Genomic DNA, 24,994 nt, shown 5'->3' on the forward strand with positions numbered 1-24,994 from the left:
AAATATCTGATGATTTTTCAATAGAATTTCAATAGAAAGTCCTCACAAACCTGATGAAAAGATCAACTATCTCACATCTTGATGGTTTAAAGCTTTATTTGGTAATTCTAATCGGATAATCAATCAGTGGCATTAGTTCAAGAAGATTTAGGGGGGTTGGAATTTTTTTTATAAAACGCGAAGGAAGGTGGGCAATTTGTGATTTTTTTTTTCAATACCATAAGTCTCATTTTTCAACGAAATAACCACCCTCCCTAACGAAGTGTTCTTTCGAAATCTTGAAGGAAGGCAAAGACATCTAGGAGGCGCATGTCCCCTCCCGTAATTGACACCAACAGAATCGCTGAGACTATCAGAAAAATTTTGCTGCTTTCAGTGCCACCAGCTCAGTACTAATTTCCAAATCAACAAAAGTTCAGAAAGCTCTATAATATTAATGATAAACTTTGTCCTCAATATTTCCCTGGCTATTCTGAGAAAACAATTATGAAGGTCACTATGAAAAACTGTAGAGTCAATTAGGACTCACATTTAAAGGTCTATCGTCCTAATAAATAATTAAAACCGATGTACAATTCTAGAAGCACTTTCCAACATTGAGCGGAAAATTTTGTAAGTCTACATAATACAAGTCTATAGTTGTAGAATCCCTGCACATTTTATTGAAACATAGGAGACTTATTTGTAAGCTTGTTAATCTCATTGGTTCAACACATTTTGTCGACACTTTGGACGTTACTAAGTGACACCCCGGGGAGTAGCAACACCCAATTTGGATAGCAATCCCGTAGGGAGTGCTATCTTGCAGTTTTTCCAATAGAAAAGCAATTTTCATTGAATTCCTAAGAGGCTTATTACCAATTCGAATGTTTTCTGTTGGCAACAATCTGAGGCTTTTATAACTATTTGGCTGGAGTTTCTCCAATCCAGAAAAGCATGTGACGTACATTGTTTTCTCTAAGAAAGCTTGACGGAGTCACGCTTTGAGTTTATATCAGCTTAGTTTATTGAAACGATTACTTTACTGGCGAAATAGATTTTATTACCAATTACGTTGTTAACAAAGACACCGGGAAAAAGAAAAGAAATGTTAGAAAAATGTTTCTTCTGCTATTTATTTCGAAGGGAAAATATTTGTGTTTACGCATATTCTAGGTTTTTCATCTGTAATCGAGCATTATGAAGCAGTTCTATGTTAACATGAATATTAAAATTATAATTAGAAATCTATAGAAGAAGAATGATAATATCCATTCTAAAAAAAAGAAAAATCCAAACCCTGTTTTTCATAATGACTAATTGCACGTATTCGACTGTAACAGCCAATAGTTACTTGTCGCATTGATTGTCTTATAGTTGGATTACTTCTTAGGCAGCCTTCTTTCCTGCCCAATCGTGATTAAATTATAATAAATTATAAATTATAAAAAATCGTGATTAAATATTTAATTATATACGCTAGGACCGAGCTCCATGGTAGCACATTTTCAGGTACACCCATTCCAATCAGCAAGCATACAATGTCAGAAAATTGGATACACCTTTAGAAATTTGGTATGTTTGTCATTTGTAAGTCCATTAGGGACCTGCACCTTTCGGAATATATATCCTCCTTATATATGGAGCATATATGAAACATGGACGCCTCCCTGTCCAAGGTTTCTTTTTGATCCAGTTACTTATTTATGGAATATGGACGCCTCCCTGTCCAAGGCTTCTTTTTGATCCAGTTACTTATATATAAAATATGGACACCTCCCTGTCCAGGGCTTCTTTTTGGTTCACTTATATTTTAAACACCAAACCCAGCAAGCTATGCTGAGAGTTAACCAGGATCCCACGGAGTCTAATTTTAACAACCATCCTAAAAAGCAAAGATAAAATTGGATATGCTTACAGGAATACCCCCATGCTTTTTTTTTTTTTTTTTTTTTTTTTTTTTTTTTTTTTTTTTTAGCAAGTCTCAGAAATACGATCAGAATGATTGAAGCCACGATAATGACAGTTTTAAGAAAATTTATTACAGTTTTTCTTACATATTTCTGAAGACAATTGCTATTTATTACTAAGAATTGCTAGTAAAAATAGTTTTTATTAATTTTTTGAAATATGGGCTCTTCGAAAACTGAAGGAATATACGATGATGCAAAATCATTCCAGATTAATCATTCAAGGATATTGTCAGTTACTTGTTTGATTGAGTGACTTTATGTCAAATTCAAACACAACTGCCCAAACCGCCAAAAACCGTGGTCTGAACCCATTTTCTACATCTATGATAAAAATAAATATGAAAATAGCTAAAAAGCATGGCCTGATCCCCTCGTCTACGTCTATAATAAAATAAATATGAAAATAGCTAAAAAGCATGGCCTGATCCCCTCGTCTACGTCTATAATAAAATAAATATGAAACTAACTAAAAAGCATGGCCTGATCCCCTCGTCTACGTCTATAATAAAATAAATATGAAAATAGCTAAAAAGCATGGCCTGATCCCCTCGTCTACGTCTATAATAACATAAATATGAAAATAGCTAAAAAGCATGGCCTGATCCCCTCGTCTACGTCTATAATAAAATAAATATGAAAATAGTTAAAAAGCATGGCCTGATCCCCTCATCTACGTCTATAATAAAATATATATTAAAATGTAAAAAGCGTGGTCTGATCGCAACGTTTACGTCTATAATGAAATAAATATGAAAATGGATAAAAAATGTGGTCTGATCCCATCGTCTACATCTAAGATGAAATTAATATTAAAATGGCTAAAAAAATGTGATATGATCTCATCTTCTATGCCTATTATGAAATAGATGTTAAAATGACCAAGACTGCCTTTATAATTGAAAGATAATATGCTACCAAAATTGCACTTCAGACAAGTCAACTGGGGCCATAGAAAATCACGAGGTTCTTGGAATGGGTAGAAAGAGGATGTAATAAATATTTTTTAAGTAGGTGGGAGTTTCACGAGAGGAAGAAAAGAGAAGTTTTTAATATAATGGGACGTAAAAGTAGCGTGCGCAAATCTGTTAGTTTGAGGCGACTTTATGTCGGAAGGGGGCTGTCCACCTTTCTTGAAGTAACGTGTGTTGTAATTATTGTGTATTAAATCTGTAGATTATTTGTATATATGAATCAAAGTTATTTTTTATTTTTTTTACATTGTTTTTTACTTCTGTAAAAAAAAACAATTAATCTAGTTCCTGCTCTTTTTTGTTTAGATATACTTTCAAGACTAAATTGTCAGTATCACTTCATTGGCAACGGGACTTAGTTTAAACAGATTGAGTCTTTTGTCTAAATGTTTACAAAACACAAAAGGAAATTCCGCCAATGAAAATAGATAATGTATAAAATCAATCATCCCTATTGCAATCTAAGCTGAACATCAACATATAGTTTACTTAATGCTGGAGTCGTTATTAAAATAGCCTTAGAATTGTCGGAAAATAACGTTCAAAAAAGAGAAAAAACATTCAATTCCAAACGAACCTGTATCCCTTCAATAAATTGCCGAGCACTTTGTCGATACGGGCAAATAAAACAGGTTGGAATGATCTATTCATGTTGTCAACATAGGTAATCGCGTTATTTATTATAAATAACTAGCTGTTGGGGTGGCGCTTCGCGCCACCCCAACACCTAGCTGGTGGGGGTGCTTCGCCCCCCCAAGCGCCCCCGCGCGCCTAAGTCGTTACGTGCCATATTAGTTACTCGCCATTGTAGTTAGTAGTGTCCCTGTGTCCCACCTGTGAATATATATATATATATATATATATATATAATATATATATATATATATATATATATATATATATATATAATATATATATATATATATATATATATATATATATATATATATATATATATATATATATATATATATATATATATATATATATATATATATATATATATATATATATATATATATATATATATATATATATATATATATATGTTTTGAACTACGTAAAAACAATAAAAAACAATAAATAAAAACAATACGTACTCAGATCTATACCTCATTATTCTAATGATTGCCCTTGAGCTTTGTTGATGGTGATTGCTAATCAAACATTCCCTGTGTCCCCATCGTCATTTATATATCCCCCTGTGCCCCCCGGCGTCCCCGTTGTAGTTGTGTCCATGTGTCCCGGTCGTCATTTATATTCCCTGTGTCCCGGTCGTTATTTGTGTCCCGGTGTCCTAGTCTGTAATATCTCTTTGAGTGTCCCGGTCGTCATTTATATTCCCTGTGTCCCGGTCGTCATTTGTGCCCCAGTCTGTAATTTCGTCAGTCATATTCCCGGTGTCCCGGTCGTCATTTGTATCCCGGTGTCCCGGTCTGTATATTTTCGTAGATACGTGTTTGGCATAACCAGACCTGATCCGATCTCTTTGGGGGAGTTGGGGGATCTTTGGAGCATTTGCGAGTTCGAGAATAAGCACAAGTTCTAGATGTGTGATTGACATAACCGGACCGGATCCGATCTCTCGTCATAAGTGCCATATGAGCTCTTAGCTCTTGATGAATTGTTGCAACCCCTTGTTAAAGTATATGCAAATATTTTTGCAATTACCAGTTTTTTGCTCTTCACGAAATTTAATGTATTTTCATACTAGTTCTATTCAAAGATATTTGATTATTACAGCAATTCCGATTTCTAACAACGATTTTTACTAAGCTTCAAACTTTTGGTTTTCTTTTTTTATGGTTTTTGAATTGTCAAATATATATATATATATATATATATATATATATATATATATATATATATATATATATATATATGAATTTCATGTTGTTCTTGGGAAGAACGGTCATCAATTGGTATTTTTTTCTTTTCTTCCCCGGGAGAGATTTTATCGAATAATTGGCATTAGAATAACGAGAGAGGGCTAATTTGAACATAAATTTTGAGTTCTAGTGCCCTTTTTCAATAAAAAAATTACATTTTTCAAGAATTATGATGCCTAATCAGTTTCCAAGACCCAGTTTTTCAGGACATGCGGCCACGGGGTAGTGTATTTTATCCCAAAAGTAGATGAAGTGCAAATGAGAGGAAACATTCTAAGAGAAAACTTCATTTGGATGAATTGATGAATTTGAGAGGCGTTCATTTAATTGCAATATTGGAGAGCTGCACGCCAGTTTTAAGGAGTGCTCAATTTTCATCTCAGATGTTTTGAAAGGTAATCGGTAAATAAAACACTTGCAATTCCCAACTGGCTATGTTTGTTGCATTCTAAAATGATTTCAGGAACGCAATAGTCAAAAGTTAGCGTAAATAGTTGAGAGTGCCCCCCCACGCCATACATCAGATCATATCTTTATGTTTCAAGCTATAACTTCCCTGTATAGTTTAATATTGATCTACGAAGCTCCTGACGGAAGTGCAATTTCTCTATTTCAGGCGAACGGACTACCAAGATAAGTTCGGCCATGGAAAAATTTTCCCTCCTGACGCAGTGCCATGGAGTTGCCAAGAGAAATCTGTTCTTTTAAATTATTTTGCACAGTACATGGACGAAAACCTGACAGAAGGTGGGGATGTGTTACAAAACAAATTGAGCAAACGTCAGTTAGTTCATATGAAACGCTGGGTGCGGACACCTAAGGCAATAATCATGCAACTTGATAATGGAACATTGCAGGTAAAGGTATTTTGTCATTTGTGGGGTTTCTCAAGGTTCGGCATTATTGGAATCATTTTTGCGAAAAAAATTTCAATAAATCTATTCGACTAAATATCAAAACTTTAGACGCGGAACTCAAAAAGTAATATTCATGCAATTTGGCAAGAGAACATTGCAGGTAATGTAATTCTGTCATTTCTGGGTTTCTCATAAAGATTTTGGGGTTTCTCAAGGTCCGAAATTATCAGAATCATTTTCACGGATACATTTCAACAACACTAGATGCGGACCCCAAAAGCAATAATTGTGCAAATTGGTAAGGGAAGGTTGCGGATAAGGTTATTTCGTCACTTGTGGGTTTTTCTTGTAGATTTCAGTGTTTCTTAAGGTTATACATTATCTGAATCATTTACGCGGCTATAATCTTAACAAGTCTAACATATCAAATAAAGAAACGCTAGATGTGGGCCCAAAAGTGATAATCATTCAATTTGGTAATGAAACATCCCGGGCAAGACATCTCTGTCCTTTTTGGGATAGAGATGAGAGAGAGGGGGGAATGGGACTCACATGGTCTGTTATATTTTGATAGATTAACTAGAATATATTTCATTATTTTGTGATGTTATTAATTCAATCCTATCAAATAAAAATATATAATGAAGCTTTAATAATAAAATTGGTTTGAAAATGAATTCGGCTTGAAAGAAGTAATAAAAGGGGAAGGGACATGAACTTCAGAGAAATTAAAACTAAGGCCTTCTAATTATTCTTTCCTTATTATTAGCAAAACTTAATTTCACCTTCCTTTCGTGTTCACATGGGTTTTAAAGCATTTTATTTAATTTATTAATTTTTTATGGGTTTTAAAGCTTTTAAAGCTGTTTTACTTCTGAAGATATTTTTCTGACTTGAACATTAACCAGAAATCTCCACCAAAAAAGAGCTACTTTTAAAAATGGTGGTGTTGAATGTTTATCCTTTTTCAAATAAAAAAATTCCTTCCTATTCGCAGGCTTACTGGTAATAATGCTGGTGGTTATGTTAACTTTACCACGAGACACAAATATTTGCTTTTCATGTTACGAGACACTACTATTTGCAATCTTTAATAAATGTAAAATAGTTGGTGAAATGTACCATGGTGACGGTAAAATGTACAAGGGTGATGGTGAAAACCGTAGATTAAATGCACTGGCTTTCAATAGAATTGTATAGCTTCATATAAAAGAACTACAAACAGTAGCATGAAAATATGTTTGAACTTACATAGATAGGGAGCATACTGCGGACAGAAGCTCCGTTGGGGGGGAGGAGGGAGGTCAGTTGCCCCCCCATACGAAGACAAAATATTACACAGCCCATGTCTCTTGACAATCCGGATATGAACCCATCTTGCCCCGCCCCCCAATACAAGTGCTGGAGATTCGCCTCTGGTTGCTGGTTCTTGCCCTCTTCCTCCAAAAACTTCAGGCTTCCACGGTTTTTTTTTTAAGTCCTCCCTTTTTATGAGCACTTTCCCTAAGTTTTGCTCTTTTCGAGTTTGTGACATCCCACCTCCCTTGAAAATTGATTCTTGCTTGAAAGAGTTAAACAGTATAATTTGCATAAATCACTGCTATTTGTTCACTTCAGGGCTCTTGTTTTTTTTTTTTTTGTCTGATATGTAAGCAATAGCTAAATCATTAAAAAAAAAAAAAAAAAAAAAAAAAAAAACGTTAGTGATGATCATGTGACTGGTAGTACATAGACTAGAAATTTAGTCTTGAAAAAAAAAGGAAATTGGGCTTGTGTAGATAGTGCAAATTCTTCCATTATTTCCTCTAGCTTTCTTTTTTGCATTCTATAATGCAACTTATTTTCCAGGTGAACTTCTTCCGTGACCATACTAAAGTCATCATCAGCAGTGGCAGTTCAGAATCGGATCCGTTTATCACATATATCAATTCGGAACGACAGTCTTCCACATATCGTCTAATCGACATACGCCAAAACGGCTGTGATATTCAGCTCCGAGACCGGTTAAACTTTGCTCTCGCTGTGTTAAAAGAGTTTACGGAACTCGACGGAGAGCGACTCTAAGTGCCATCTAATTTTTAAGCAACCCATGGCCTGGTGTATCAAGGATTATGTAAGGGTCAAATTTATTGCAAAGTCCCGTTTTTGGATAGGGACAAAGTGACCTGTTTGAGCTTAAAGATGTATAATTATTTTACGTAATTTTTTCATTCTTAATTCCCAAAAATTTCGATCGAGGGTATAAATTTAAAAGAAAAGGCGGAAAAAGATCCGGTGTCCCAATTGAGCATGTTTTCCCGCCATCAAATTTTGAGTTGGTGAAATGTAAACTTTAAAATCACGTGCTTAAAATCAGTGGTCTCGATTCATGAAAATTAGGGGAGAGGAATATTCTTTTTTCTCAAAATCCTAGAGAATTTTTCCTAATTTTTCAATGAAAATTTGAAAACAAACGTTTTTTTCAAAAAAATAATAACGAACAAGAAAATATTCAAAATCTAGGTGGAGAACGCCCCCCCCCCGCAACTAACGCCACGGCTTAAAAATGACTATTTTTTATGTAATTAAAAATAGGTTATGTACCTGTTACGAGTAAGCTACCATTTCACTCACCACCAAAGGCGTATCCAGGATTTTTGTTTGGGGGGAGGAGGGTAACACAAAAAACCTCAATAAGACGTATAAAAATTTGTTTACATGCATTTATGTTACGTTTTTATGAGTTGGAGAAAAATTCAGGAAGGGGGGTTCAAACTCCGGTACTCCTCCCTCCTCCCCTGGGTATGGACTTGTCACCTACTATATTATTGGCGTTATTATTATTATTAGTTGTTGATGAATAGGGCTGCCGGTAGATTGCTTACTAAAATTGTCTACTTTGGGGTAATTATAAGTTAGATGGTGATATTATTTTTATAGATGGCTGCCTAGTTAGTGCACTTTAAAACAGTACATACTTTTTGAACTTTAGTATAAGCAAAATTATCTTAATTATTAAAATTAAAACTATATTTGTAGGGACTGGTAACTGGTACATTGCCTCTTTTTTTTATTTGAATTACGTTTAATGTCTCAGTGATTATTTTATTTCAAATGCAATGAGAACTTAAACAATTACTGCTAGTTAACAACAGTTTATTGATTTATTCTTTTACAGACTGTATATTAATCGTGCTTCCGTTTAATTGGGCTTAATTATGTCACTCGATTTTATAGTTTTTTTTAATGTTGTTGTATATGCTTTATATGATGTTGTGATTTTGATACTTGTGTCTATTTACCAATATTGAGCGGCTTCGTTGCTTTATGGTTATCAATGTCTGGTAATTTTAAATCTTGATTCAACAGTGTTTTGTCTGGTAATTTTAAATCGTGATCCAACAGTCTTTTGTCTGGTAATATTAAATCGTGATCCAACAGTCTTTGGTCTGGTAATTTTAAATCGTGATCCAACAGTCTTTTGTCTGGTAATTTTAAATTAAGATCCAACGGTCTTTTGTCTGGTAATTTTAAATTGTGATCCAACAGTCTTTTGTCTGGTAATTTTAAATCGTGATCCAACAGTCTTTTGTCTGATAATTTTAAATCGTGATCCAACAGTATTTTGTCTGGTAATTTTAAATCACAATCCAACAGTCTTTTACCTGGTAATTTTGGCAGGATAAAGTTCCAGTTGGGAATTAGTTGATTTTTATAATTTGGGATCAAATTATTACCAAATTATAATTGGTAAATTATTACCAAATTATAATTAATTATTACCAAATTATTATCAAATTATAAATTGGGATCAGTTTGGGATAATTACCTCTAAACTAGCTTCCATCAATCCATCAATAAGTAGTTGCACCACAAGAACAAATTATGTTAGAATCATTTGCTTAAAGTCGGAACAGAACGATTAGACCAAGTCAAATAAGTGGTCTGAAAAATCTTCACAGGAATTTGAATCAATGCCTTTTGATTTTGGATACCGCATAAGACTTGAAAACGTTTATATTTGAAGGAAAAATTTCCTTAGCGGGTTTAAAGTTTTGCAAATACATCTCAGCAAAAATTAAAAAAATTATAAAATTACAATTAATTTTTGCGATTTTATGTTGTGTTTTGCGTTTTGCTGTAAACGCACCCTTTCATCAAGCTACGGTATTAAATTATCACAATCCAAGATTTATTTGTGCCAAAAATTGGCTTTGTTAAAAGTAAAAATAATTCCGAAATGTAGATTCATTCTAAATTTCCCCAATAATAGAAATATAAAGCTTTTCAAACATCGCATTTTGTCTTTCAACTAAGGTTCATCAGTGCAAAAAAATAAAAATAGAATAAAAAAAATCTGCTAAGGATCAAAATCTGCTGCTATCAGATTTTTTTTTTTTTTTTTTAACTGTACAGCAGTGAAAGAAGTGAAGATAAAGGTTCTCCCTGTGCAAAACATGTTAACTAGGATTATCCTGCTTATTAGATGGCGATTGGGTGTCCATTTACAAACAATTTTCAAGATTTAGAGAATAGACACATATATTTAAGAATGTGATAGAAAAACCCAAAATAAAAGGAAAATAGTGAAGACAAAGGTTCTCCCCTAGGTTTAAACCGCGATAAGTTAAATAATAATAAATCAATAATGAACAAGTAATCTATCACGATAAAAGCTTTATTTTCTGCTTTTTAAAATCTAAATTCTGAGACTGTTACTCAGAATCATTTGATCTGAGATTATCAGCTATCACGTTTCATACATTGTTCTTTGTGTGCATTGCTTATTTTTTGAAATGCAACAGTGACGGTTCTGGCCTCTTTTGCACCCGGGGCAAAATCTTGGTTAGCGTCCCCTCCTCCTGTCTCCCACAAAATTTTGGGGACAAACTCTAAAAAAATTTGCGTTTCTTAAAACAATTATTTTCAGTTTATTTTTAACAAAAAATTTATTTTTAATTGTTTTATTATTAATAATTATTTTAATTATTACAATTTGATTACTTTTTAATTTATTTTTATTTTATTGATATAGTAATTATTTTTATTTATTAACGACACCCTCTACTTTAGTTTCAATAAAAATAAAATTACTAAAGAAATTACAAAATTTACAAAAATTTCTAAAGAAAATCCAAACATACGAGGGTTGTTTTTAAAGTAAGGTCCGTTTGAACAGAAGTACAGAACAAAAGATTATTTCAAAATAGTAAATTTATTTTCAGAGAGAGCACACTTCACTCTATTCAACAGCATGGTTGCCAGGTTTGTTCAGACACTTATCCTACCTCTCAACTAATTTTAAAGTAACCTCTGTTAAAAACTTGTTGTCAGCTCTGGTAATCCAAAATTCACTGCCATTTTTACGTCGACGTCATCATTGTAACGGTTGCCACTTAGGTGTTGCTTGAGGTCACAGCTAAGATACCAATACAGTTGTTAAAACTCGATTTATTTTTGGGACACAGTGCGCAGTAGCGATGCTAGCGGCTGGAGACAGGAAACTGGCTGTCTGAATCTAAAAGTCGGAGCAATTCACAGCTTAGATACCAATACAAAACAAAATTGCGTTCCCGCCTATGGTGTTATAGTACGATCTACGCGTCGGAGCACGGGCTTGGAGGAGGCGCCAAGTTCAGAGCTCTCTACCAACAGCTTCTCATGGGCAAGGTAGGAGTTTTCATAACTGTATTGGTATCTAAGCTGTGCTTGAGGTGGAGAAACGGATGGTAATCGCTTGGCGCATGATCAGGACTGTTGGGTGAAGGGCCTAAAAATTCTCTGCCAAAACTGTCCAACGAATAGCAGGTTTAACCTGCAGCGTGAGGTCATGCACTGTTATGAAGAAGGACAATTCCCTTTTCTCAGGATGCTATAAGTTTCTATTCCATGTTCTGTTGCCTTGATTTGGGTGTGATATGCGAAAAGTATGTTTCGTCCCCAGTTGAACCGGTTGCCACCTCAGTAAGAACCATTATGATGATGACGATGATGTAAAAACGGCAGTGAACCTATGGTTATCGGTGCTGGTGGTAAATTTTTATGAAAAGGTTACTTTAAATTAGTTGAGAAGAATAATAAGTGTTTGAACAAGCTTGTCAACTATGCCATTAAATAGGGTAAAGTATGTACTTTATTAAAATAAATTCACTTTTTAAAAAAAATCTTTCGTTGTTTAGTTGTGTTCAATCGGGCCTTACTTTAAAAACACGCCTCGTAAAAAAAAAAAATAAGCTTCTAAAATGGAGGCAATGGGCCTTTGACCCTCGATCTTGAAAGGTCCACCCAAGGTTGTATCTAGGAGGTGGCTCTGACTCTTAAAAACAAAATGAAAATGAATATAAAGGAAATTTCGATGCGTTTTTAAGTTTTTTTGCAAAAAAAAACGAAAAAATACCCCTCCCTCGAACAAAAATTAGGGATGTGCCCTTGGATCCACCCCACAACACTTTAGGCTGTCAAAAAAACAAAGGTATTGCCTCAAATGAGTAGTTTTCATTTGTATACACAAAAAATTGTATTTAATAAATTAAAATTATTTCTATGTGCTCTAAGCTTTCGACAAAGTTTCGTCAGAAGAAATTAAATGAAACAAAACCTTAGCGAAACTTGACACAAACAATAAGGGAATATATTTCGTGTTTGCCTTGATATATCCTTAGAATAATGATGTGCAAGGCCGTATCCATGGGGATGGGCTTTGACCCCCCCCCCCCCCATGAAATGTTTGTCCAACTTGTAAAAATAATAAAATTGTCTAAAAACACATTTTTGATACACTTCAAAGTTTTTTTCGTCCCTCTCCCCTCGAATAACAATCCTGTACACGGTCTTGATTATCTATAAAAAAAATATTTTGGCGTTATATGAACTAGCAGGGTTCAATTAAGGACAAAAGAAGTTGAAATAAATAAATAAAATCAGTTGAAATAAATATATAAAAAATCTGTATTTTGGAATAAGCTCTTGGCTTAATTGTATCTTTATTTTGTTTGAAAACGTAACCCGAGCTTTCATTGGACTTAGAAATTCCATTTATTGTACAAGAATATTTAGATTGAGGATATGTTCCAGAAATCAATTAACATTAATTTTTATTCCTATACAACATATAACACAAAATTGCAGACAATTTGTGTTGCTATAAGTGCAGAGCAAGCTACACTATCAGCCCCCTTTATGTATTATGCAAAATGTTGGCCAAAGGTAATAACAAATAATTAATGATTGTTAATTATAATCGAGTTCAGGAACACATCCCAAGACTGAGATTAACCGCTCAATTTGCGTGGTGCTTCCGACACTTGACTTTATGGTAACATAAAATGTAAATACTGCCCTGTCAATATTAGTGCATTTAGTAGAAGTATTTCGTTTGGGTTCTGGGAGCGGGTTTTCGCAATTTTATTTGACGGCACTAGAGTCAGATGTTTTTTTTTATTTTTTATTTATTTTTTTTTTGGCTATGTCTAAATACCCTGATTCTTCTACATAAGAGTTGTTTTTTTTTTTTGTCAAGGAAAAGTATTAGAAACTCTTAAAATCCATGGTCGCCAGTATATGTCTCTCTAACCAAAGCAGTATAAGGGAAAAGAGGGGAAGTATTTAGTGTAATCTGGAAAGTAAAAAGCGGTTGTGTACGCGTACACAGGGGGTTGAAAATATGTGAAAGTGGTAAATTGAAAATAGGTTATTAAGATTTAAATATTTTTTCAGATCAACAGAAGAGTGGGGAAGGGGTAAAGTATGAAAAATCCGTTGATTAACATGAGAAATAGGTTTGGGGGTGTGATTACCCAGTTCCACAGCAAGGGGCATCAATTGGGGGGGGGGGAATCGTTGAGGTGAATTCACCCTCACCACCACCCTAAATGTTTTCCTGTTTTCCCCTTCCCAAATTTTGAAAAATCCTTGTTTTTGGAGTATTTTCATTGAAAAAAACCATTTTGGTATTTCCATTCAAAAACAACAAAATTTTCACCCCACCCTACATTTTTATGAATTGACTCCAATGCTTTAAGAAAAAAATAACTCAATTATAAAGAAATGATACAGTACCTAACTGAGTGTAATTTTTTTTAACGAATTCAGTGACTTTGCATATAGAATTTTCATATTATACTATGATATACTTGGAAGGAGATAAATAAATATATCCTATATTGTGATGATGATGGCAAAAAAACAACTGAGAATTTGGATAGGAACTTTATAGTCGAATAGAGATAACAATAACAAACTTACAAAAATTAAGCTCTCCTGTCTTATTGAGCTCGATCTTCGCCATAACTTACCTTAGAGGAAGTTTGCATTTTCTGAAAGCAATATATAAGTTGGAAATATGTTGGCCTAGTTTCCGGAACACTGTAATTTTACTTATTTGAAAAAAAAGGAACTGTAAGATGAAGCTTAAAAACATTTAAGATTTGGTAATCTACATACAAACATTTGTAGGGCGGGAATTCTTTTGGTTGTCTCAAGGTTTATTAGACCAAGCCGCAGCATGAATATTATAAAGTATTCAAAATTTGGCTAAGAAATGGGACACATCAATTTGCGCGGGTTGGGAAGTTTCCCAAAGCGTCTAAGTAATAGCTTCAACATGTTTTCTATATTCCAAATGTAATTCGCTAAATATTTGTAATTACGCACGCGCGAAGGCGGAGTCATGACGAAAAATGTGTAAGTGATGTGTCCTAAAAATCTTATTGATATTGGGAGTATAGGAATTTCAGCAAGCTGACTCTAGAATGCCAGTTCTGTGTCTTTCAGTGTGTTTCTGCGCAAACACCTCCTCTCTTTTCATTTGCTATTGTCTTTCATGCTATTTCTTTCATTCACTCTCAGTAGGTCGAAATAGACATATCGTGTATCTGAAACTTGACAAATAGACATGACGCAAGATGATTTTTATATTGTCGTTGAGTTTTAGTCTAGAGTGCTTTTATATTCGGAAAATAATTAGATCTCGTGTCTTGTTTTATATAAAATGTACTTTTTGTATTATACGGCGATCTCTGATTGACGAATTTTGTATTGTCTTGCCTTGAAAATAAACGCAGTTTTCAATTTTCTTTCCTTCTTTTTATTGTGACAATTGTAGTTTTTGTCCTTTTTGAGCGGTTATCGTCTCACCAAAAAAATTAAATGGCTTAACTCGCACTTTTCAAATATGGTTCAAAAGAGTGAAAAGAATTCTTCTACCGATTGCATTTGTTGACGCAAGTTCACTTCATAGGAGATGGAAACGGGAGGTCATAGCGTGGACTAAAAACTAATTCATAACCTTGAACCAAAATTTCAGCACAGTATACCAGAATGATGCCGTATTATTTAGCTACGCGGCGTATTATTTTCTTATTCAAATTCTCAAAAAAAAGTTTTTCTTCCAAAAGGCCTAAATTTTGTTTCGCGCTCTCTTAATATCACATTACGTCATCAATGAAAACAGAATTACTAAACTCTTCGACAATATTGACCAAAATGGCTATCTCAAAATTCTTATTTAATATCATGTGGTTACGGGGCGGGTGGCAAAAAAGTGCATGCGAAGACGGCTGATTGCCTTTCAAAAACTTATAGCACTTGAAAGGGGCATTGAATTTCTAATTGATGACTTTCCTCAAGTTTCTACGGCCATCTCCACACACTGGTGGCGGGAAAGAAAATAACTGAAAAGGACGCAATAAAGACACATGACTCTTTACTATAGGCAACACAGGGGCGTTACAGAGACGTAAGAAAGAATTGCGGCAAAATCGTAGTTGATGCCATAATTTCTTTTTCCTAGTCCAATCATTTTCTGAAGTAGTTCTGTGGGATCCTTGGTTTTTCCTAGAAGGTAAAAGCAATAAAACCAAAAATATGACAAAACTATTAATAAGAACATTTCTAGATATTGATGTATTTGGACTACTTTCTTGGTTATTCTTTAGAGAATTCAAAACGCTCTTTTGGTTTGAAAAATTTAATGAAACATCATGACAGAAAAATTATGAGCCTGTTTCCAAATTCAGCGCCAAGTCACAGATTCAGATTCATTTATTCAAAATTTCATATTCATCAAAATCTTCAACTTGCTCAAATGGAGAGACAAGCTCGACTACTGGACAAGACATATAAACAAAATTTAACAATCCTCATTGATACAGAACAAACAAAAAATGAACCACTATTTCATCAATAAAAAAAAACAAAAAAAAACAGTATCTTTAATCAGAGTATTTGAGGTGGAGTAAGTGGAGTTGGGCCAAAATAAAATATAAAATAAAAAAAATTGTACCAACCGTTCTTGCAAGCAGATTCCATTATATAACTTTTAAATCGTCGCTTGAAAGATCCTTTTGGTAACTCAACAAATTTATTTAATGAATTTTGTTGTCTATTGATGGGATCATATACCGGAGGTTGAAACGGGATCTTTCATTCTTCACCAGAGGTAGTTTGTACGGGTTAACACATCTAGTTATCAGTGAATTTTGATGTTTGGACAGTAAATTCTGGTCAAAAAAGAAATTATGTACATGTTGAATCTTAAAAAACCAACTAGATAATAGGAGATGAGATTTCTGTGTAAGAGTCATTACGTCTAAAAACAGGTAAGAAGTGCTTGTTTCAGAGTAGATATCTGTACTCCTCGGGTGTTGTAAAAACTTATCTAGAATTCGAATAGCTTCGTTTTGCAGGGTTTAATAAGTGATTTAAAAGTCAGCAAAAATATAGCTGAGTAATATTGGAGGTGTGCATCAATTAGGCAAAAATATAGGATTCTTAGAACCTTATATGAGAATAAAAATCTTAGTCGGTGGAGCAAACCTATATTTCTTGATAATTTTAGTCTCAACAACGAAATATGTCTTAAAATTCATGGTAGGGTCAAAAGCGATACATAAATATTTTGCTGTGTATACTCTTTTGATTTCATGAATAGTATCAACGGTAATTTTATTCAGAGAAATATTTTTCAACTTTTTACTCGATCTTCCCTAAATAATAAATTCTGTTTTAACAAATTTAGGGACAAGTTTGTTAATTTGGAACCAATTTTCGATGGATTTTGCAACTTCAATCAGTTTTTCTTTCAGTGCATCTAATGTTGGTGCTTTTAAACTTGCTGCAGTATCATCCGCAAACGTAATTGTTAATGCATTTTCAGGAGTAGATTTAGGGAGATCATTTATATATATTAAACTAATAGAGGTCCTAAAATTGAACATTGCGGTACACCGATATTATTATTCGATGTCTCAGATGAATATTCACCATCAATATCTACCACAAACCTTCGATTGTGCAAATATGATTTGATTAATTTTAAAGGTGCTCCTCTTATTCCCGTATTTTCAAGTTTTTTAAATAGAATTTCGTGATTTAAAGTGTCGAAAGCTTTCTTAATATCAAAAAACAATGCAGCTGCTAAACAATCATCATCTAAAGCATCATTAATGAAAATATGTGTTGCGGCGACGGCATCTTCTGTCGATCTATCTTTTAAAAAACCAAACTGGAACTTCGAAAAAAATTTTATCCTTTCCAGAAATGATGTAAGTCTATACTTCATTATTTTTTCAAAAACTTTAGCCAGTGGGAAAAGGAGTGCAATAGGACGGTAATTATTGGGATCTTGAGCCTCACCTTTTTTAAATATAGGGATTATTTTAGCCTTTTTCAGAAGATCAAGGAAGACACCATTTTTTATGCTCGTATTTATAACATGTGCAAGAGGTTCATATATTACTCCTGATATTTTCTTCAAAAGATTAGTCGATATATCATCTACGGAAGCCGAATTTCTTCTCTTTAAATCAACAATAGCTTTTTGGTATTCATCAATTGATACTGGTAGCATATACAATGATCTATCTTCGTTTTGGGGCAAAAATAGTGTATAATCTGATGACTCATCCAAAAGATCTCTAACCAATTCTCACCAATTTTACTGAAATTTTTAGCAAATAATTCCGCGATATCCTTTTTTTCAGTTGATTCAGTATTGTCATTTTCATTACTAAGAAAAGTCGGTATTGCTCTTGGTTTATTTTTATTTAATTTATCACGCAAGATTTTCCACATTTTCTGCTGGGACGCAGCTGAAGATATTTCCTTCTCATAACAATTTCTTTCACTTTCTCTCAAAGTTTTAGTCAGAGTATTTTTGTAGAATTTGAATTTCTGGATGTTTTCATCTGACGGATAGTTGCATTTAATTTTGTATAGTCTATTTTTTTCATTAATATATTTTAACAGTCTCGGGGATATCCATGGTTTTTGTGACATTGACTTGGGTGTTTTCCTTTTAACTTTCGGACATATATCATTATAAACATCATTAAATGATTTATAAAACATTTCCAATGCCTTATTTGCATCCTCAGTACTGACTACTTCCTTCCAATCTATATCTCCTAGCTTAATAATTAAACAATTATACGACCTGTTTATTCATTACGTTTATTTTTTTTAGATATGGCCAAATTAAATTCAGAAATTATCACACCGTGATCTGAAATATCGTTTAATATGACAACAGTTGAAAAACAAGTACTATTAGAAAAAATATTATCAATTAATGTTGCTCCATTATCATCTATTCGAGTTGGAATCAGACATGATGGGAGCAGTCCTTGACAAAGCATTAGTTCTAAAAATTCTCGTATTTTCGAATCATTTTGCTTTGCTTCAGTTTTCATTAGGTCTAGGTTGAAATCACCAAAAATAAATATTTGCTTATTTATTTTTGATATTTTATTTAATAGAATTTCAAATTGCATCAAAAGTTGATCTATGCTTCCGGAAGGTGGGCGATATGAAGATATCATAATTGTTGATTTTTTATTAACTTCACATTCCAGAATACACGTTTCAAAAAGCATTTCTATATCCCAAATCATTAGGTCTCGTCTTATTTTCGATTTTAACTCTTTTCTTCTGATAAATCCTAATCCACCATGCTGATGGTGTTTTCTACTCTCATCAACAAAATCATAATAAAAAAAACATTACATCGTTAATATTCCTATCATTTAAGAAAGTTTCGTTTACCGCTAAAGCTTCAATTTTATTTTTATTAATTATGTCATTTATGAGCTCAATGCTACTAAGTAAACCTCTGCAGTTAAAACAAGAAAAACGTACATTACTGCATGTGGGGATAGAATCATTCATAAATGAATATTTGTTTTTGGGGCTATCTTCCAAAATTTCTGCTTCATCATCCTTCACATCCCTCATGCATTCCAGTATATCAAAAGGATTTTCCTCTAACTGTTTAGTTCTGCTTGCAAGATCAGGTAAATTATGTAAACTCAATATCATAAATCAACAAAAAAGCCTAACTCCAGTTAATCAACAATTTAACGAAAGATGACTCAAAAAAGAAAACTAATCTAAGCACATATAACAACCGCATACGTCGAAGAATTCCATTGTGTTTCGGTGGAAGTATGTTCATTCTTTCTCATTCGACAGAGAACACGCACATTTTGGCACCAATGTGCGCACCCCAACACATATTTGCGCATTTATATAATGACTATTATGAACAAATCCTAACAAATCACTAAAAATGACAAAAAAAACAAATAAGAAAAATAACACAATTTATTCGACTGGTGGGACGTTATACCACTTCTTTTTTTGTTTCACTCCGTCTTGGTCTATGTAGCATAATGTGGGTGGTACCGTGGGTGGGATCCATGCAACAAAACCTTTATCCTTCCTTTCTTTCTTTTTTTGATTCAGCGTAGCGCGAATCTCCCTGCAGGTTTTACTAACATCATCACTGAAGAAAACTCCATTGTAATCAAATTTTGTCGCTTTATCAAGGTCTTTTTTCCAGAGCTGGTCACGTAATTGTTTATTCCCTTGAAGGAAACTTCTTACAACTAAAAATTAATTTTGAAGTTAAAGAAGTACATGATAAATTTGTGAAAATACGACGCAAGAACTCGGATGACAAATTCTCGGTACTTCATCCTTCTCGGAGTCACGATATCCTTCTAAATATCAAAATTCATTAAGATCCGATCACCCACTCGTAAGTCATAAATACCTCATTTTTTCATATTTTTTCTCTCCCTTTAGCCCCCCAGATGGTCGAATCTGGGAAAAAAAAACTTTATCAAGTCAATTTGTGCAGCTCCCTGACACGCCTACCAATTTTCATCGTCCTAGCACGTCCAGAAGTGCCAAAGCGCTGAGCCCCTCCCCCCAACTCCCCCAAAGAGAGCGAATCCAGTACTGTTACGTCATTCACATATCTATGATATTTGCTTATTCTATCCACCAAGCTTCATCCCGATTCCTCCACTCTCAGCGTTTTTCAAGATTTCCGATATCCCCTCCAACTCCCCCAAATGTTAACAGATCTGGTCAGGATTTGAAATAAGAGCTCTGAGACATAAATTCCATCTAAATATCAAATTTCATTAAGATCCGGTAACACGTTCTTAAGTTAAAAATATCCCAATTTTTCTAATTTTTACAAATTAACACCCACCAGCTCCTCCCTAGAGAACGGATCCGTTCCAATTATGTCAATCACGTATCTAGAACTTGTGCTTAATCTTCCCATCAAGTTTGATCCCGATCTCTCCACTCTAAGCGTTTTCCAAGATTTTTGTTTCCCTCCTCTAGCCCCCTATGTCTTCGGATCCAATTCGAGTCAAAAATCGAGCATCTGAGACATAAAATCCTTCGATATATCAAGTTTCATTAAGATCCGATCACTTATTCGTAAGATAAAAATACCCCAATCTTCACGTTTTCCAAGAATTCCGGTTTCCCCCCCCCCAACTCCCCCCAATGTCACAGGATCTGCTCGGAATTTAAAACAAGAGCTTTAAAGCACAAGATCCTTCTAAATATCAAATTTCATAAAGATCTGATCACCCGTTCCTAAGTTACAAAAACCCCATTTTTTCGCGTTACCCTCCCAACTCCACCAAATAGAGCGGATTCGGTCCGGTTATGTCATTCATGTATAGACTTGTTTTATTCTTCCCATCCAGTTTCATCCTGATCTCTCCGCTTTAAGTATTTTCTAAGATTTCCGCCCCCCCCCCAATGACGCTGGATCTGGTTGATATTTAAAACAAGAGATCTGAATTACGAGTTCCTTCTAAATATGAATTTTCATGAAGATCCGATCACTCTTTCGTACGATAAAAATACGTCATTTTTCTAATTTTTCAGAATTAATCCCCCCCCCCCAATTCCTCCAAATGAAGCGGACTCGTTCCAATTATTTCAATCACGTATCTAAGACTTCTGCTTATTTATCCTACCAAGTTTCACCCCGATCCCTCCACTCTAAGCGTTTTCCATAATTTTAGGTTTCCCCCCAACCTCCCCCAATGTCACCAGATCTGGTCAGGATTTAACATAAGAGCTTTGAGACATGATATCCTTCTAAATATTAAATTTCATTGAGATCCGATCACCCGTTTGTAAGTTAAAAATACCTCATTTTTACTAATTTTTCAGAATTAGCCCTCCCCCCCCAACTACCCCAAAGAGAGCGGATCCGTTCCGGTTATGTCAATCATGTATCTAGAAATTTGCTCTTATTTTCCCCACCAAGTTTCATCCCGATCCTTCCGCTCTAAGTGTTTTCCAATATTTTAGGTTTCCCCCTCCCAACTCCCCCCCATATCACCAGATCGGGTCGGGATTTAAAATAAGATCTCTGAGACACGATGTCCTTTCAAACATCAAATTTCATTAAGATCTGATCAACCGTTCGTATGTTAAAAATACTTCATTTTTTCTATTTTTCTGAATTAACCGCCCCCCCCACTCCCCCCAGGGGTCAAATCGGGAAAATGACTATTCTTAATTTAATCTGGTCCGGCCATTGATACGCCTGCCAAATTTCGTCGTCCTAGCTTACCTGGAAGTGCCTAAAGTAGTGAAACCGGTACCGACAGACCGACAGAATTTGCGATTGCTATATTTTGCTTGGCTAATACTAAGTGCCATAAAAACTGAAAAAATTTAAAATATATTTTGTTTTCAGTAAAGTGGAAGTTACGCTCTGGTTTTGAGAAGACAGGGGGGTTGTCAGCCACACTCATGTTAATGTTTGCTCGTTTTGAGTTTGACTCGGTTATTTATTGTAAATTCGATTCAATGATGTACTTATTTCTGAATCATAGCTGGATTTAAAGAAAATATTTACAAAACCAGAAAAAGTATACGCGGATACGCTTTTTATTCCTTTTACTTAAAACCTTTAAAAATGGAAGGATGAAAAAAAATGAGGTGCAAATTTTGAATTATAAATTTTAGGCAGTGTTGGTTTATCAAAAAGACCTTTCAACCTCGCTACCAGGCGATGCATTTTTCCAATACAGATGACAACACCAACTCCTGCGTAGCTATAACTGTCGGGCCGAACGGCTACCCAAGGTAATTAATGAATTCTTTGTTAAGAATTCATTAAATACCTAATTGAAAGATGCTGGAAATCATTATCATTATGATAACATGTTGTGTTAACGAATCACGACGGCATATCAGATTATCAGATCATCAACTCTAATTATGACGTCATCTCAGGATTAGTTAATTATGACACAAGAGTGGATTATTATTAGAGCCTAATTATGACGTCATCTAACTGACATCTAAAAATGAAGTCAAATTTAGAATAAAACTGCTCGCCTAAAGGGAAACATATTACTGTGAATTTAAGATTGATAGGAAGATAGAAATGAAGGAAGATAGAAATGATTTTCCGCCAATGAAAGGCTCATGCTATCAAGATAGTTGCTTCATAGTAGCACCAGACGGCGAAATTTTGCGTGGTCGCGCTGGTCGCCTAAAGGCTAACTGGTACATTAATAAAGGCTGTGGAATACAGGTGAAGGAAAACCCTTTTACAGTTCGACTCGTGCCTCCTCTCAAGGGAGATTGGAATAATTCTTCATCAGAGAAACACCCATCGAATTTAACTTGCTACTTAGTAGCACCAGATGGTGAAATTTTGCGCACCCTTGGTCGCAAAAATGCTGACTGGTACCTTAGTAGAGACCTTGCAAAACAGGTGAAGGAAGACCCTTTTACGATTCAACTGAAGTCAGAACCAAAGTGGCGACCTGTTGGAGTATGTGATAAATATTATCAGACACCTAAAATAATCCGCTGTGTTGTATGTGGTCAAACAGAATCCTGCGTGAGAAAAAATGTTGTCCCGAAAGAATATCGTAAGCATTTACCGAACATCCTGAAAAGCCATCAGTCTCACGACGTTCTTTGGTTATGTGTCACATGTCATAAAATTAGTAATAATTGCGATCAGGCGCTACGTAAGCGACTGGCTGAGGAATGTAGAGCTCCAACTGGGGCCATAGACAAGGTCAAAGCAACCAAAGATCCTTTGTTGAAGAAAGTTGTATCAGCGGCAAGAACCATCAAATCCGCTAAAGATAGAATTCCATTCGACAGGCTTGCTGAACTTGAAGCGATAATTACTGAGTATTACAATGTCAGTTTGTTGACTAGCGAAGTACTTGAAGAAGCTTTAAAGATTGGAACACAATCGCTTAACAAAGAACCGCATGGCCGTAAAGTTGTAAGCTGCTACGTACAGAAACCTGAGGGTTTATTAAGCCTGGAAATACTCTGGAGAAAGCATTTTATTGATTCAATGAAACCGGAGTTTCTACCGCCATACTGGTCTTTAGACCACAATAAAGAGAGGCTAGACAATAGGATGGCTCAAAATCGAGTTGATCGTGAAGATTACGTGAAAGCTGTCGGTAGGGGTGAGGCAGTTTAATTTTCTTTTTTGTTTGGAAGATTATGACTATTTAGTGACTATAATGAGAAACAAGTTTTCAGTTTCTCAAATTTGAATTTTCCTTCTGATGTGTCAGTTCATTCAATGCTCTCCTCGAGTTAACATCTCAGTATCGGAGAGCGCGCATTTTGACTTATTTTAAGCTAATCTTGTGAACACCTGTGCATCTGCTAGACAGATGCACGAGTATCCTCCGAAGAAAAAGGAGAGTTCAGCAGGCCGGATTTATGCCAGGGAGGTCCACTGTCGAACAAATCTTCACTATGCGCCAGTTAATTGAGAAAACTAGAGAATTCAGGAGGAACGCATACGTGGCCTTCGTAGACTTCAAAGCTGCTTTTGACTCCGTCGATCGCAACTCTGTTTGGCTAATACTTAGATCGACGGGTCTACCAGATAAATACTGCAAGCTTTTTGAAAAGCTGTACGAAGAGACCGAGAGTTGCGTCCAAGTCAACGGAAAACGGAGCACGACATTCAATATCAAAACTGGCGTTCGCCAAGGGTGTGCCGCCGCCCCGGAATTGTTCAATTGTGTGATAGACTATGTGATGACAAGAACTACAAATCGCCTGCCCTTTGGTCTGCAGTTTGGAGATCGCATTCTGACGGATGCGGACTTCGCAGACGATCTTGCTCTCGTTGCCGACTCAATCGACCAGCTGACCGACGCTCTGGAAGTCCTGAAGGAAGAGGCAGCAAAAGTGGGGCTGAAAATCAACTGGCTCAAAACTAAGATTATGGCAATTGAACCCCCAGGTCCAGTCTCACACCCTGATACCATAACTGTCTGCGGAACACTTGTTGAAGTCGTTAAAAACTTCACTTACCTCGGCTCTGTGCTGTCCAATGATGTATGAAGAGGTATGCAGCCGAATATCGAAAGCCTCTTCCATCGTCGGTAGACTCAACAGTCTATGGAGAATGCCGCACATCTCAAGGCGTACGAAAATGCGAATCTATAACGCATCCGTAAGCTCCGTCCTGCTCTACGCGGCGGAAACCTGGCCCCTCAAATCAACCATCCTTAAAATGATAGACGTCTGTCAGACGAAACAGCTTCGCCGGATCGAGGGATTCCGGTGGGATGATTTTGTAAGCAACGCAAGGTTGCTTACTCTCACCTCCCAGGTGCCATTCTCAGTCCAGATAGCGCAGAGGTCTCTCAGATGGTTCGGACACCTCCTACGAATGCCGAAATCAACGCCAGCTCGAATAGTGTACGACTTCGACCCAAAAGCCTATGGCTGGTCTCGCCCGAGGGGCAGACCTCGGACAAGGTGGAAAGACAGCCTCGACAAATTCTTGGTGATGGCCAACATTGCTGTCGACGAGGCGTCCCATTTAGCAGCAGACCGGTCCGCCTGGAGAAGTCAAGTTGCGAAGCTCTCTACGCCGCACCCCATGTGGGAGGAGCCTTAAGTCAAGTAAGTCAAGTCCGGCACTGAGGCAGCCTGTAGACCACTAATGTCTGAACAGATTTCGGATACTTCAGATATCAAACTTTGTATCTCTTCCCGCGTTGCTTTAACTGTTTCTAAAATCT

At 35.3% G+C, this 24,994-nt stretch overlaps 3 protein-coding genes and 1 long non-coding RNA gene across 4 annotated transcripts in view; all 4 read left to right on the top strand.

The window, feature by feature from the left end:
* The window catches only part of LOC136037915 (uncharacterized), a 343,911-nt gene extending 329,190 nt beyond the window's left edge, over nucleotides 1–14,721 (top strand). The window contains exon 2 of the long non-coding RNA XR_010620080.1: nucleotides 14,130–14,721. This is a non-coding gene — a long non-coding RNA (uncharacterized LOC136037915). The remainder of the gene's footprint in view (nucleotides 1–14,129) is intronic.
* LOC136037913 (serine/threonine-protein kinase PLK1-like) overlaps nucleotides 1–14,721 on the top strand; it is a gene marked incomplete at its 5' end in the record, with an annotated part of 80,912 nt that extends 66,191 nt beyond the window's left edge. The window contains 2 exon segments of the mRNA XM_065720769.1: nucleotides 5,429–5,669; nucleotides 7,518–14,721. Coding sequence (XP_065576841.1) covers nucleotides 5,429–5,669; nucleotides 7,518–7,733 — 457 coding nt within the window.
* A 7,638-nt stretch (nucleotides 14,722–22,359) lies between these two features.
* On the top strand, nucleotides 22,360–23,427 carry LOC136037496 (exonuclease 3'-5' domain-containing protein 2-like). Its single transcript, XM_065720213.1, has one exon. The coding sequence runs from the start codon at nucleotides 22,360–22,362 to the stop codon at nucleotides 23,425–23,427; it is 1,068 nt and encodes a 355-aa protein (XP_065576285.1).
* Nucleotides 23,428–24,399: 972 nt separating this feature from the next.
* Nucleotides 24,400–24,870, top strand: LOC136037497 (uncharacterized). The gene has a single exon (XM_065720215.1). The coding sequence runs from the start codon at nucleotides 24,400–24,402 to the stop codon at nucleotides 24,868–24,870; it is 471 nt and encodes a 156-aa protein (XP_065576287.1).
* Nucleotides 24,871–24,994: the final 124 nt, after the last annotated feature.

Source organism: Artemia franciscana, chromosome 17 (assembly GCF_032884065.1).
Source record: "Artemia franciscana chromosome 17, ASM3288406v1, whole genome shotgun sequence".
Lineage (NCBI taxonomy): Eukaryota > Metazoa > Arthropoda > Branchiopoda > Anostraca > Artemiidae > Artemia > Artemia franciscana.